The sequence below is a fragment of the Bombyx mori genome, chromosome 21 (assembly GCF_030269925.1).
Source record: "Bombyx mori chromosome 21, ASM3026992v2".
Taxonomy (NCBI): Eukaryota; Metazoa; Arthropoda; class Insecta; order Lepidoptera; family Bombycidae; genus Bombyx; species Bombyx mori.
In genome coordinates, this window is record NC_085127.1 from 5,412,612 (window position 1) to 5,429,705 (window position 17,094).

General features: G+C 36.5%; 1 protein-coding gene across 1 annotated transcript; it reads left to right on the forward strand.

Annotated features, from left to right (window-relative positions):
• The first annotated feature begins 1,582 nt into the window (after positions 1–1,582).
• LOC101738492 (chondroitin proteoglycan-2) lies at positions 1,583–6,662 on the forward strand. The gene is made up of 3 exons (XM_004929691.5): positions 1,583–1,693; positions 3,582–3,779; positions 4,079–6,662. The coding sequence occupies exons 2-3, from the start codon at positions 3,764–3,766 to the stop codon at positions 6,391–6,393; spliced, it is 2,331 nt and encodes a 776-aa protein (XP_004929748.2). The 5' UTR covers positions 1,583–1,693; positions 3,582–3,763; the 3' UTR covers positions 6,394–6,662.
• The last annotated feature ends 10,432 nt before the right edge of the window (positions 6,663–17,094 follow it).

Sequence of the window (17,094 nt, forward strand, 5' to 3'; positions counted from 1 at the left end):
TAATAACATAATGAAAATTTCATCAAATTAAATTTCTAGCTCTTTTTAATTTAATTAATTTATATGGATAGCAAAATTCTTCCTTATAATCCGATGCTGGTATATTTTTTATCGTAGGTACTAATTACGGAAAACCGCAATGCGGATAAGAATCAATTCATTCGCTAATACTTACATCTCATAGAAATAAAACAATATTTAATTAAATACTCTTTTTCCTATCTAATAACCTCGAGGGGTTCTAGATTCGCCGAATTAGTAGGTGAGCTCACGGGGCTCAAACCTGACGATGTCATTTAAGAGTATTTATTAACTACTAGCTAACCCGGTAGACTTCGTAGTGCCTCAATCGATAAATAAAAGACCTAAGCTTTTGTATAAAAAAAAACTTAAAACAAACAAAAGGAATCCGTCCGACGGGGGACACATCAAAGGAAAAACAAAATTGCTATTTTTATTTAATTCCAAGCTATTTCATATTTATCTACAAATAATTTAAGATCAAAATTAGCCAAATCGGTCCAGTCGTTCTCGAGTTGTATCGAGACTAACGAACAGCATTTCATTTTTATATATATAGATTATTTATACCTTCTTACACACATGCTATAAAAGGTTTATTGGAAGTAACAAGATAACAATGTGTAGGGTTATAATATATTATATGTACAACTATACTAAATTGTGGAATTCGGTATTTAAATTTCATTGATACCTCCTTTCTGGACTGGTAACTGTTCATTTACTGTAGTATCGATATGAAATGTCAAAGAAGGCAAAGTTTTAGATGAAAATGACGAATGCGTTCAGTGAATTACTAATCCGAATGGGGTTACAACATTTTTTCTGTAATTTATCAGTAAATATACTAACAATATTATAGATACGGCATATAAAGGATTCTAAAAGACAGTAAATATTTACACTATCCTACACTATTACCGGTGGTAGGACCTCTTGTGAGTCCGCAGGGGAAGATACCACCACCCGGCCTATTTCTGCCGTGAAGCAGTAATGCGTTTAGGCTTGAAGGGTGGGGTAGCCGTTGTAACTATACTGAGACCTTAGAACTTACATCTCAGGGTTGGTGGCGCATTTACGTTGTAAATGTCTATGGGCTCCAGTAAACACTTAACACCAGGTGGGCTGTGAGCTCATCCACTCATATAAGCAATAAAAAAAAATACTAGACCTAAAATTATCTTTAAAATTAGTAATGATTTACGGTAATAAATTTGCAAAAGCATTGCATTGCACATTTATGTGTGAAATGAAAATTGTATGAAAAAATGTAAAGAAAAAAGACATTTTTTTTACTAATATTAATAGTGAACAATAAAACCTTCAAATAAACAAAAAAAAACAAGTCCAAGAATAAACAACTTAACAGATAAACATACCATAAAACAAATTCAAAGTGCACGCTATCTATACAATCTAAACTGCACTCCGATATAGATTAAACACCTAATCAATTACTAATCTATTTCAAGATCACAAATAATTACTTCCCAGTATTAATACGAACTGCTTTCTTTGTTGACTCAATATTAATTTATAAGTCACGAAGTTCCACAGAACATTAGTCAGAACTGAAGTCATTCGTTCAAAACAAAAATTCAAAAACAAAAGAATACCGCCGACGTTCGCACTCCCGCAAATATTATCGGAAACATGTTATTACTTGCCACAGGTGAAAATAACTAGGGCAAGCCAAACAAATAGATAACACGTAAACGAACGGTGAGATAGAAAAATAGCTATCGTGCGGCGATGACTCATAGAAAAATAATGAGGTGTGTGATGAGAGAATTGATAGACCCTTTGTATAGAGCACGATCTGTGTAAGCAAAATACTAAATCAAGTGGGTCACCCATCCTGGGGGGCAATGCAAATTTAGTTTGTTTTTTTACAGTTGCCATAAGTAAAAATGTTGAAGGGTCGAAGGACCACTTGAACGATTGGCTAATTCTTTTGTGGTCTATTTAGGTATTAAGTTGTAACACCTTGTCTTATACCTATACGGATTCCTTTTGATTGTTTTAAGTTTATTTTATACAAAAGTTTAGGTCTTTTATTTATCGATTGAGACACTACGAAGCGAACAACCTTAGCTACGAATGGAATTAATCTAATTATTATTAATCTAAATCTGTACATAATAATATAATGATTATGAATATTTCGTTAGTTCGATTTCAATGCGTTCGCTCGTCACGTATGCGATTTATTTGAAAGATTTATATGAAGTTATTTGAAAGTAGGCAGCGGCTTGGATCTGCTCCTGGCATTGCTGAAGTCCATGGGCGACGGTAGCCCCTTACTATCAGGTACGTTCGTCTGCCTACAAAGGCAATAAAAATAAAAAAAAATGTACAATTGCTGCTAGAACTTAAGAAGAGAAGATTTTCTAGTTTCCCAAATTTCCATAAGGTAATTTATTCTAAATATCTAATATATAAAACAATCCTAAAAATATAGCGTATTAAGGGTTAGTTTTATAAAATAAATTAGTTATTAGACTAATTATAATTTTATCAAAACGAGTAAATCTTGGATTCATAATTTCAGCCTATAAATCATAACATGATTAGTATGTCACAAATAAAACATAGCCCATAAGAGTTAAGTTTTAAGATTTTGATACTAATCATTATGTGATATTTTGGCCGATTTTTACTGTTTTTTGTTGTTTTAACTTATTTCCGTAATTAATTGATGGTCACTTTCATAAATAAGTAAGTGTACTTTGCAGCTTCTGTTGAGTTTTAATAACAAAGAAGTTTCATTTTTCATCGCATCAAAAATGCCACCCTGATATCGGAGCTTTATAGTTCAAAATGACCACTAAATAGGTATTTGCTGATTTTACGTTATGTAAATCGTGAAGAAGTTTTGACGTACGTACGAACGTAATAAATAAATAAATAAATGTAGTATGAAAACCAAAGAAAAAAACGAAGTCGTCGTGGCCTAAAGGATAAGACGTCGGGTGCATTCGTGTTGAGTGATGCACCGGTGTTCGAATCCCAGGCGGGTACCAATTTTTGTAATGAAATACGTACTCAAAAATTATTCACAATTGACTTCCACGGTGAAGGAATAGCATAGTGTAATAAAAATCAAACCCGCAACAAAATTATAATTTGCATAATTACTGGTGGTAGAAACTCTTGTGAGTTCGCACGGGTAGGTAACACCAACCTGCCTATTTCTGCCGTGAAGCAGTAATGCGGTTCGGTTTGAACCGTTGGGCAGCCGTTGTAACTATACTTGAGGCCTTAGAACTTACATCTCAAGGTGTGGCGCATTTACGTTGTAGATGTATATGGGCTCCAGTAACCACTTCACACCAGGTGGGCTTGAGCTCGTCCACACATCTAAGCAATTAAAAAAAAACTCACTTCAATAACAAGCTGAACTAAAAATAATGATGTCAAAGTAATAAAATTATTGTATTGTCAACTGCGCTTGGTTCCAAAAGCTAAAATCAAAGTGCACCAAGCATATTGGTAAAATGTTCAATTTTCCCATAAACGTTGAGCATCAATATTTTCATGTTCTATCTGATATGGAGTAGTAGTAATTTATTATGATAACAATGATCAAAATGGACATTCTGACTAATCTTTATAAAGTCAATGTCTTAGTTATCGAATTGATAATCTAAATAAACCGCATATAATAAGGGCACCAGTAGAATAAAAAATCATTCAAGATTTAATTTTCGAGTCATATACTCGGAAAAGACATTTCTTCGTAATGGAAAAATTTAAAGGTTAGTTTTGAAATCGATATATTATTAAAGTTGAATTCATTCTAATTTAATAAATAAACTAACAAACAAATAAAACTAACTTAAAATTTATCAAGTAGTAATAAAATCAAGTAGTAATTGATAAATTTTAAGTTAGTTTTATTTAATAGCCTTTGGCTTCTTAAATTAATTTCATTATAAATAATAATGGATAATTCATTCTGAAAGTACAAGATATCTCTTAACTGAGATAGGCCAACGTTTTTACGGTAACTCTTTCACAGTCAATTTTTAACATCAATTAATACTATTTATTTCAGGTATTCTATTAGTATTATACGCAGTCGCATTGTCAAATGCATCTGTCATCAAAGAAAACACCAATAAAGCTACCAAAGGGGTCAATTTCGAATCCGGTAAAGCTACTGAAATCTGTGCTCGTATAGGTTCAGATGGTATACTAGTTGCTCATGAACATTGCACAAGATTTTATAAATGTGCAGAAGGTCGTCCTGTAGCACTTAAGTGCCCTCCAAATCTATTGTTTAATCCTAGCAACGAGCAATGTGACTGGCCTCATAATGTAGAGTGTGGAGACAGAACCATTCCAGAAGACGACGATGATGTTGATAGTGAAAGTGACAATGGCAGTGGAGGAAACGGAAACGAAAACGATAACACTGGAAATGGACACGCCGACCCCAGCCTGGCTACTGAAATATGTGCTGAAAAAGATTCAGACGGTGTTCTGGTCGCCCATGAGCACTGCACCAGATTTTACAAATGTTTCGATAGTCATCCAGTAGCCCTCATTTGTCCTCCAAATCTGTTGTATAATCCTAATAACGAGCAGTGCGACTGGCCTCATAATGTAGAGTGTGGAGACAGAATCATTCCAGAAGACGACGAGGATGTTGATAGTGAAAGTGACAATGGCAGTGGAGGAAACGGAAACGAAAACGATAACACTGGAAATGGACACGCCGACCCCAGCCTGGCTACTGAAATATGTGCTGAAAAAGATTCAGACGGTGTTCTGGTCGCCCATGAGCACTGCACCAGATTTTACAAATGTTTCGATAGTCATCCAGTAGCCCTCATTTGTCCTCCAAATCTGTTGTATAATCCTAATAACGAGCAGTGCGACTGGCCTCATAATGTAGAGTGTGGAGACAGAACCATTCCAGAAGACGACGAGGATGTTGATAGTGAAAGTGACAATGGTAATGGAGGAAACGGAAACGAAAACGATAACACTGGAAATGGACACGCCGACCCCAGCCTGGCTACTGAAATATGTGCTGAAAAAGATTCAGACGGTGTTTTGGTCGCCCATGAGCACTGCACCAGATTTTACAAATGTTTCAATAGTCATCCAGTAGCCCTCATTTGTCCTCCAAATCTATTGTATAATCCTAATAACGAGCAGTGCGACTGGCCTCATAATGTAGAGTGTGGAGACAGAACCATTCCAGAAGACGACGAGGATGTTGATAGTGAAAGTGACAATGGCAGTGGAGGAAACGGAAACGAAAACGATAACACTGGAAATGGACACGCCGACCCCAGCCTGGCTACTGAAATATGTGCTGAAAAAGATTCAGACGGTGTTCTGGTCGCCCATGAGCACTGCACCAGATTTTACAAATGTTTCGATAGTCATCCAGTAGCCCTCATTTGTCCTCCAAATCTGTTGTATAATCCTAATAACGAGCAGTGCGACTGGCCTCATAATGTAGAGTGTGGAGACAGAACCATTCCAGAAGACGACGAGGATGTTGATAGTGAAAGTGACAATGGCAGTGGAGGAAACGGAAACGAAAACGATAACACTGGAAATGGACACGCCGACCCCAGCCTGGCTACTGAAATATGTGCTGAAAAAGATTCAGACGGTGTTCTGGTCGCCCATGAGCACTGCACCAGATTTTACAAATGTTTCGATAGTCATCCAGTAGCCCTCATTTGTCCTCCAAATCTGTTGTATAATCCTAATAACGAGCAGTGCGACTGGCCTCATAATGTAGAGTGTGGAGACAGAACCATTCCAGAAGACGACGAGGATGTTGATAGTGAAAGTGACAATGGTAATGGAGGAAACGGAAACGAAAACGATAACACTGGAAATGGACACGCTGACCCCAGCCTGGCTACTGAAATTTGTGCTGAAAATGATTCAGACGGTGTTTTGGTCGCCCATGAGCACTGCACCAGATTTTACAAATGTTTCAATAGTCGTCCAGTAGCCCTCATTTGTCCGCCAAATCTGTTGTATAATCCTAGTAACGAGCAGTGTGACTGGCCTCATAATGTAGAGTGTGGAGACAGAACCATTCCAGAAAACGTCGAGGATGAGGACAACGATAATGCCAGCGATGGCAATTTGGACGGAAACGAAAATGAAGGCAATGACAACAGCAGCGGTAACTGCGATCCCAGCGCAGCTCCTACGTTGTGTGCTCAAACTGGTTCAGATAGTGTTCTAATTGCCCACGAAAATTGTGATAAATTTTACATATGCTGGAACCACAAGCCTGTAGTTCTCAGCTGTCCTCCAAATCTCCTCTACAATCCATCGAAAGAAGAATGCGATTGGCCTCAGAATGTCGACTGCGGTTCAAGAATTATTCCATAAACACATACATACATACTTTTTTCGAGAAATTATCGTTTTATGTAGCATTATGGATTTTAGATTATTGAACTGTTTTTAGTCGGTTTTACTTAAAAAGTTATTCTGTGATATGCATAGTTACATCACATGATCTCAAAAAATATATATGCGGAAATTAAAATTTAAATTCATAGGTTTGTTGTTATTATTTAAAGAGAAATATTTTAATACATAATATTTATTGGCACAATTTGTTTATTAACAAAATAAATGCGAAAATTATTGCAAAACTGATCATCATTTACTTTCTATTACAATTATTATTCTGTTAAATTTCAGTTATATTCACATTTCATGTTTTTACTTCAAGTGTACTATTTTATTAACAAAATGAAATTAAGTATGTATATGTCGCAGAAGGGCTGACGTCTTCATTTTCTTTTGACATAGTGGACGTGCAGTGGACGTATTCGTGCAACAATTTTTTTTTGTTATGTCGATACACTGGTAGAAGATACGTGTAGAATAGTTTATGAAATTAAAATATAACCACGCGCAGCATGAACAATAATGACAGTTCCGTGACGTCTTTCACTCTTCCTAAGTAAGGCAACGGAAGTGCTTCGTTTAAGCCCGAGCGATGATACCTCGAATCTGCCGAAGCAGAGCACCTTTTCCCCCTTGCCTACTCACTAATAGCCTAAAGGGCTAAGAGGGTAGGCTAGGAGGGAGCACAGAGGGACGTGGGACTGGACGGTCCGCAGATGTTTGAAGCGCACCGCGGGCAAGGATGATATTTAGGGCCCTACCCACTAAACGATTCCCCTGCACTCTCGCCCAAGTGTCCGATCCTCGCGAGGTCAGGACGGACCGGGGTAAAGGGCTCACCCGGCTGACGGAGTGCTCTATGCAAAACTATGGCTCTGGAGCGTCAGCCGTCTCGGTACGGTGCCCATCAGACGGCGGCCCAGTCGGTGCCACTGGTGTCCCGGGATACCCACTGGATCGAAACCAGCTTGCCGGGTTGAGACGCGATACAGCGCCAAGCTGAATCAAGGAGCCAGCCGTTACCACCAGCCGAGGGCCCAAAACAAATTCTCCTAAGCATCATTAAATTTATACACAGGATAAAATTGTACAACATTTAGTTTGATTAATTGTTAATACAACACTTTAAGTTTTTATTTTATTTAGAAGTCTCACAAAGAGTAACCAAATCTTATAAATTCAGATAGACTAGAAATAGGTTAATTGTAGATAAATAAATTTACTGTAAACAAAATGTTTGGGCTTTTCTTTGCATGAGATTAATGGACAAACTTCCCGACCAATGGAAAATAACAGTAAGTCGTGTACGACCAGTAACGTCAATAACTTCATGAATTTAATTCCTTAGAAAAAATTAATCCTATTTGAGAGATTTTAAATCCGGCATTATCACAAATACACCAGACATCTTAATACTTTAGGCTACGGGTGTTACAGAATTGAAATTTTAGCTCAGTTCAAATAATATTCATTTAGTATTCATAGAGGTTTTTTTTTCCTACCTAAGCTGGTACCCTTGAGAGGCTATATCAGCGGAACCTTAACTAGTAGGTGAGCTCATGGGGCTCAACCCTGACGACGTTGCTAACACGAACCCTAGCAAGAGCCGTGCTTCGCACAATCTACCACCGGATCGGAAACGCGACCCACTGAGAAGATCCGGCGAGAAACTCAGTGGGCTGTGTCTGAGGGTTAATTTACTCGTCGAGCCCTTCGTCGCAAGCGACGGGTTCGACGAGAACGATGACTGGATCTTCGTAGAGGTAGTATTTCTCAATGCTTTAGAATGTTATTATATTTTTTTGTTATACGCTTAAAAGGACACGCTGGTTGTCTTTATTTCACAAACTAGGTACTCAGTTTCCTCCTTACATCATGACATCAGATCAAACTGTTTATACTGCCATTTCTTTTATTCCAAAATTGGTTTCATGTGCATGCCGCCAGATAGTAAGCATATTTTATGTGTTCAATAGCCGTAGAGCAAGGTAAAGACTAAAACATTTCTTGTCAGATACGCCGGATCCACTTTCGGTGCTTTTAGGCTCTTCAAGTTTGACGAGCGAACTAACCCATACAGTTTGTCGCCGGATCTTTTCAGTAGGTCGCAATTCTGATCTGGTGTTAGATTCTGCGAAGCACAGCTGCTCTAGATAGGGCTAGTATTGACCAATTCTCTCAGATAGAGCCCCTAAAGCTTCCAGCGAATAGGTAGGGAAAAAAGAGTTAGGAATTATATTGGATTGACCCGTGAGTTCAACTATCAGTTCGTAAGTATTTGGAGTAATCGCTTAGGCTACCAACAAGTAGGGATAAAAACTTACGCTTATAAATACACTTAGAAATTGACAACACTATCTACGAGTATTGTGTTGTTGTAGGGTAACATAATTATATATGTACTTAGCGCCATCTATCATAGGCTATAAACAATATGTGTGCCTACCTACTGTGCTATTTATTAATAAAAGTTAGTCTGTAAAAAACTACTATACGTGTTTTAATAGGTTATGGGCCCAGTGTTATATTTCGTGTTTAAATAAAGGCTTTTTGTTTAAAACTATCCCTGGTGGACTATCAGTGAACTGTTTTTGGATAAACTATATAAGAAGAGTGAAAATCGTTCCTAATTAATCTTTTTTGTGTGTGACAATCAGTTACCGTGTGTGTGGTTTGACGATAATACAAAATGGCTGGAAGTTACATTGTCAACGTGCCTAAATTGAAAGGTCGCGAAAACTTCGACGAGTGGGCGTTTGCAGCTGAACATTTTTTGATGTTGGAAGGTGTCGATATTCATAAGTTAGAATCGTCAACCGATGCTAGTTCTATTGATGAAAGAAAAGCTAAAGCTAAACTTATTATGACAATTGACTCTTCAATTTATGTTCACATTAAAAACGAGCAAACAGTACAAGGTGTGTGGAAGCGTTTAAAAGCCCTGTACGATGACTGTGGCTTTACGCGTCGCATCAGTCTACTTCGTCAGCTAATATCAATTCGATTAGAAGACAGCGAATCAATGGAAGCATATGTAACGCAAATGGTCGACACTGCACAAAAACTTAAAGGTACGGGTTTTCAGATCACTGATGAGTGGATCGGTTCACTATTATTAGCGGGCCTAACAGATACATTTGCTCCTATGATAATGGCCATTGAACATTCTGGATTAGCCATCAGTACGGATGCCATCAAGTCAAAATTACTGGACATGAGTTCAGAAGTTGGCAACACTGCAACTAACAATGCCTTTTTGTCGAAAGGTTGGCAGCACCGGAACAAGAAAAAAGGGTCTAAACAAAAAACGTCATCGCCGGCTGCTAGTTCTGCTAATCATAAAGCAATCCGATGCTATAAATGTAAAGAGTTAGGGCATTATATGAATAAATGTAAAAATATACAAAATAGATGTGAAAGCAATGCATTTAGTGCAATATTTTTGAATGGAAGTTTTCATAAGAATAATTGGTATATAGACTCAGGCGCAAGCTCACATATGATAACAGAAAAGAGTTGCTTACAGAATGTTTCCTATAACCACACAGTAAGGGAAATAATAGTTGCAAATAAAGACAAATTACCTGTAGAATGCTCAGGAAACACGATGATAACGACGATTGTCGGTCATTCAGAATTTAACATTCCTGTTAATGATGTGTTATGTGTACCTAACTTATCTACCAATCTATTATCAGTAAGTCAGATGATTCGTAATGGAAACAAAGTGAGCTTCGAAGAAGACGTTTGTTACATACGCAATCGACAGAATGTGCTGGTAGGAAAAGCAAACCTGGTGAATGGAGTCTATAAATTGGACATTAAGTCAGACAGTTTGTTCGCGTGCTCAGCCACAACTGTGACTAGTGAGATATGGCATCGAAGATTAGGACACATTAACAGTAGAAGCTTGAATATTATGAAGAATGGTGCTGTGGATGGGATATCATACATGGATAAAGCTGAAATTGATATGTCCAAGTGCATCATATGCTGTGAAGGAAAGCAGTCAAGGTTGCCATTTTCACATAAAGGTACGAGAAGTGAAAATGTGCTTGAACTTGTTCATGCAGATGTCTGTGGACCCATGGAACAACCTTCTATTGGACTATCAAAGTATTTTTTGCTTTTTGTAGATGACTACAGTAGAATGGCATTTGTGTTTTTTCTCAAAGCCAAGAACCAAGTTTTCAAATATTTTAAAGAGTTCAAAACTCTGGTTGAGACACAGACAGGCAGAAAACTAAAAGCCTTAAGGACAGATAATGGTGGAGAGTTTTGTTCGCTAGAATTTGATGAGTTTTTGAAGAAAAATGGCATAGTACATCAAACAACAAACCCTCATACACCAGAACAGAATGGCCTGTGTGAAAGACTTAATAGAACTGTCGTGGAGAGAGCTCGGTGTCTTCTGTTTGAAGCAGGCCTAGATAAAAAGTTTTGGGCCGAAGCAATCAACACAGCAGTCTATTTACGAAATAGAACATTGGCAGCAGGACTTCAGAAAACACCTTATGAAATATGGAGTGGTAAAAAGCCAAATCTAAGTCATATACGGATATTTGGTAGTCCTGCAATGGTCCATGTCCCCAAAGCAAAGCGGACTAAATGGAACAAGAAGGCCAATGAACACATCCTGATTGGATACTCAGAGAGTACCAAAGGATACAGGCTGTACAATGTAAAAACAAAAAATATTACCACTAGCAGGGATGTTGTTATCATGGAGAAAATCAACGACACAGATATGATACAAGCAGTAGTGGAAGAAAAAGAAACTATTCCAAGTGAAGAAGGAATACAAAAATGTGCTGTGACAAGTGAAGATTCCACTTGTGACTCACTAAATAGCACATACATGACAGATGATGCTACATATGTACCAGATGATACCAGTACCACCAGCTCAGATGAATTCTGTGATAGTAAATCGAATCACAAGTCAGAAAATCTGCAGCCAATAATTAAGGTGGAAAGGAGGACTAGGAAGAAACCAGACTGGTATGGGTACAATAACATATGTCAGAGCAGTGAGGAGGTGGACGACAATCTTCTCACTTATGAGGATGTAATGAGAGGATCAGAACAAGAAGAATGGTCAAAAGCCATGAAAGAGGAAATACAATCTTTCCATCAGAATGATGCTTGGGAGTTAGTAGACAGACCCAGTGGTGAAAATATTGTGGCATGCAAATGGGTGTATAAAAAGAAACTTAACAGTGACAACTCAGTGAGATATAGGGCACGGTTGGTTGCGAAGGGTTTCAGCCAGAGACAGGGTATAGACTTTAAAGAAACTTTTTCCCCAGTGCTAAAATATTCCACTTTAAAACTGTTATTTGCTATTAGTGTTAACTTGAATCTTAGCATAACCCATTTGGATGTAACGACGGCCTTTTTGAATGGTCACCTAGATGAAACTGTTTTTATGCAATTGCCTCAGAGTTTTGAATGTAAACCTAATGCTGATAAAGTCTTGAAATTGAAAAAGGCCATTTATGGACTAAAACAGTCAGCGAGGGCCTGGTATAAGCGAGTTGATGATTATTTACAGGAGTTAGGCTATAAAAAGTCTATGTATGAACATTGTTTGTTTATAAAATCAACAAAAAATTATAAAACATATGTGGCTTTATTTGTGGACGACTTTTTCATTTTTTCTAATTATGAAAAAGATGTAGAACATTTAAAAGTTGAGCTGAGCCAAAAATTTAAGTTAAAAGATTTAGGCCAGCTTAGACAGTGTCTAGGCATGGAAATTAAGATACATAAAAATAAAATTTTTGTTAATCAGAAAAACTTTATTGAATTTACATAATAATCTTATTATGTAAATTTAATTTAGAAAATTGCAAGAATGTTGAGACGCCTATGGAAACTAATCTAAAGCTTGAGAAAGGAGATAAGACACATTCTAAGTTCCCTTATCAGCAGCTTATAGGCAGCTTAATGTATCTCTCTGTTCTAACTAGACCCGATATCTCATACTGTATAAGTTACTTAAGTCAATTTAATAACTGTAATACTGAAACACATTGGAAACATGCAAAAAGAGTGTTGAGATATTTGAGTGGCACTAAATATTATGGTTTATTGTATGTTAAAAATAATTTAGACATAGCTGGTTATGCTGACGCTGATTGGGCATCAGATAATCAAGATCGTAAGTCATACACTGGATATTGTTTTATTTATTCAGGCTGTTTAGTTTCTCATGAAAGTAGGAAGCAACAAACTGTTGCCTTATCTAGCACAGAGGCCGAATATATGGCTGTTTGTGAAGCAAGTAAGGAAGCTATTTATTTAAAAAAACTGTTAACTGAATTAATAGATAGAGGAAATATTCCTATTGAATTATATAATGATAGTCAAAGCGCTAAAAGGTTAACTGAAAACTGTGTGTATCATAGAAGAAGTAAACACATAGATGTCAAATTTCATTTTATTAGGGAAGCAGTAGGTAACAGATTAGTTGTTGTAAAATATTTAGAAACAAATGAAATGCCAGCTGATATATTGACAAAAAGCTTAAGTAAAAATAAACATTATTATTTTATGAACAAGATGGGTGTTGTAATGTTACATGCTTAAGATGCATTTGTGTTTGACTTTTTTTTTGGTATTATTATGTTAAGTGGTGGTGTTGTTGTAGGGTAACATAATTATATATGTACTTAGCGCCATCTATCATAGGCTATAAACAATATGTGTGCCTACCTACTGTGCTATTTATTAATAAAAGTTAGTCTGTAAAAAACTACTATACGTGTTTTAATATATTGAACATTGTTTCTTTTAGCGTTTAAAGTAAACCCGATAACAAGACGAAATTAATCATCATCATTATCAATCAATACAAATAATAAAATCGCATCTGGTCGCTGTCTGTACATGGAAGATATCTCAGGAAAACTGTTATTGGGGGCTTTATGAACGCAATAGAACCCAAAATAATAGTTTTTCGAAATTTTGTCTGTTTGTCTGTTTGTCTGTGCGTTTGTGCACGCTAATCTCAGAAACAGCTTATAATTTAGTTTTATGATAAGTATGTGTTTACCAAACAATGTTGTGTTAGTAGGTACTATTTATTGTAAGAATGCCTCGAAAAAGATCCAACCTCTCTCAGTGCAGCAGGAATGCTAAAAGGATGAGATTAGTTCGATCACAGGACTCACTAACGCCATCTAACGTCATCTCAGGAACGTCAGGTGAGGTTTCGTGTTACAGATCACAGAAACTTCGGCTCAGCGAGAATCTCGATTGAGTTCACATCGTTCTCAAATAATGGCTACTCGAATTAGGGTGAACAGGGAACAGCGTGACGCACGTTTGTCCATCGATCGTGAATCTTATGCAGTATCGCGTGAATCTGAGACTTTCACTGATAGGGAATCCCGCTTGAGCTTCTCAGAGGGTTTGGACAGCAAATGCGGAGTCTCAGGGGATACTTGAAGAACGAAAAATACGTCTCACTGTCGATCGCGTTTCCAGTGAGCCTATGTTTCGTGATGATAATAAATAAAGCCCAAGGTCAGATGCTAAAAGTAGTGGGTGTAGATCTAAGTGTTAACTGCTTTTCACACAGTCAAGTCGGTCACACGGCTATGTAGCTATGTCACATGTTAGCAATCCTAGCAACCTGCATGCTTTGATCCCCGATGGCTATACGTCTAATGTCGTGTATAGAGTAGCATTACTGCTGCCCAAAGTCGCTATTCCACGCGGACGGAGTCGCGGGCAGAGCTAGTACTTAATATTATAACCGCCATTACTCACACGGAAATTCTGCAACCACCTGGGAACCGCTTCAGCGTTCTTTATCCTGCATTGCGAAGTCTTATATATTTCCTTTCAATTTGAAATTTACTGCACAGATCCATTAGCAAAATTGCCATTTGAAATTTTAGTTCATATTCAAATTTACTACGAGTATTAGAATTTATGCTAGTTGATATTAATATCCACTGTAATAGGCGAGAATAGGACGCATTTGATGCGTTTTCTTTTGTAAAGTGTGCATTCACAGCCACTAATATCCTTTTTTTTTTAAATCAGGAGCAAATCGCTGGAGTGCATTGTCGCACTGGAGTAGGTGGGAGTGTTTTGAATTATTATATCTTTGGGTAGGCTTAAACGACGGAGGAAAGATCTTTCACCGAGCGGGCGATATTTGCTCGGTAGACCGACGGTCCCAAATGTTGTTGTTCGGAACTTTTATATATGCAAGTTTATCCTGAAAATATCGTAAGTGAGATTCAGGCATCTGTCAAATATCTTGCGTTGTATGATGGCTACCCGCCACAATATCTATACTAATATAAAGCTGAAGGGTTTTTTTTTTTGGTTAAGCGCGCTAATCTCAGGAACTACTGGTCCTATTTCAAAAAAAAATCAGTGTTAGATAGCTCATTTATGAAGAAGCCCATAGGCTATATAAAATCACGCTAAGACCAATACGAGCGGAGATCTAATAAAGAACTATTAAAAATCGGGGTTTTTTGCTCTTTTGAGAGCTGCGTGCGCTGCGAAAACGGTTAAGAGTTTAGTTAAAATAATGTATGACAGAACTGTTTTCCTTTAAAAGTTCTTAAAAAAGTCCGCGGCAGCATATCTCTATATTTTAAGGTGGGCTCACTATTACCTTTTATATGCTAACCAAATTAGTTCTGAAATAAAGCATTATTTGGGTAGGTGTTTTTATAAAGATATTAATCCCTATCCAAATGAATACGATATTCGTTACAAGTATTTAAATTAAAAAAGTCGCCCGTTACACCATTTGATTTCAATGAGTATCTTAGAAGATATCGCAATTTTAAAGTAACAATGCAGCAAAATAATGATCAAGTACGTATTAAATAATGATGTACAAGGCGCTGGCCGGCATAGTATAAGAAGAATAACAAGAAACACCCAAATCACTTCAAGATAGGCATTGAAAACATTTTTCTCGATTTCTCCAGGATCACACCATGATGAGAAGGATCAGGAAATCCTGTCGCTTACAAGACTATTCGGGAAGTCTACGCTTTCGAAAAAAAAGAATTATAAGAATCGGTTTAAGCATTCTCGAGAAATCGGTGAACGTGCATATATAAAAAATTGTGGTCGAATTGATAATATCCTCTTTTGAAGTCGGTTAAAAAACGTGATTTTGGTAACTTAAATAGCTCCTTAACATTCTATCATTAAAAAATATTTTCAATTTAGCGTTTTCCCAAAGTAACTCGCGGACGAAGCCGCGGGCAAAACCTAATGTACTATACACGTTTTTTTGCTCCCAAATAAAGTAATTTTATAAAGCGTGTTTCTTTTCTAAAGTATGATAATATTTATTTCTTATTTTTTAGTATAAGTAGCGTTATGTATCGTAAATTAACCATTTCAACAGTTTCCAATGTGCTAAATGAAAAAAAGAAGGCGTTCAAATGAATTTGTTGTAAGAAAATAACGAGTCTAACTGCTTAAAATATTGAATTATCGTCGGGCCTTGATAAGTACGCACTTTACAATTACAAGTTATTCCGACGTGTTGAAGGGTTCAAAATCATGTTCAAAGATTCCGTTACATAGGTACTAACATCGTATGAGGCTAATAAAAGCGTATTAAAAATGTGAAGAGATATATTGTTATAAGTACCAAGATTACTTCCCTATACCTAAGCCGAAATGCATTACTGTGGCACTGGCTTGTTAGAAAAAAAAAACATTTTTTTTCTTTTAACTTTCTCTATAAAGTTCATTTAAGTAGGCGGCAGCTAACCAAATTTGTGAAATGAGTCTTAATATAAAACAGAAATATAACAAATTTGCTCTAATTAATAAATAATATCACAAATAAAGTGACCAAGTAAATACATAGATACCGTTTAAGTGTCAGAAACATGATGCCTAACTTGGATTCTGGTCAGGATAGTTCGAAATTACGTACTGGATTGGCTGGATTATTTGTTGGCACTTTGTAGCCTGGAGCGTTCTAGTCAAGAATCAATTTCACATTTTGCGAAACAGCACAGAATACAATTTTTCATATCGTCCGTCTGTGACGACATTATTTGAATATGCAATTTCGAAAAGGGCACATCTCTGAAAATGTAAAATGTTCAGGAAATGAAAAAACTAAAGCAGTGCAAAAACACTGCTTTAGAAAATAATCAGTTTTTTTTCAAATATATTTTTTTTAAATATTAGCTTTTGAGATATATTTTAGTGTTAATTAGCTATTGAAAATTACTGGAATTGTTATAAAATGGGTGTAGGTAAGCCTCAAAACTACATGTACATGAAAATACGTATTTGACAAAATATGCGACATGTGCCCTTTTCGAAATTGCATATTCATTTGTATACGACAATTTTATTCTAGGGCAAGTTCCGTTGATATTTTATAATGTGAATGAATATGTAAGATTGTAATAAGAACGAATAAAAAAAAGTATTATCTGAGTCAGATTCTGGTAAGACAATCGAAGTTTTTCCTTAAAAACCCAAAGGATATTGTGGGCCATCTGTTGGTAAGTATTATATTATAGTTTCTGGAATCCTTAGACATGAGAAACAGAAACATATTATTTTAGTATTAGTTTACAAATAGCTATATACAATTTATAAACTTCATGTAGTTACAAACATTATTATTAAATAATATCCCAAAAAAGCCTTTCAGAAAGGATC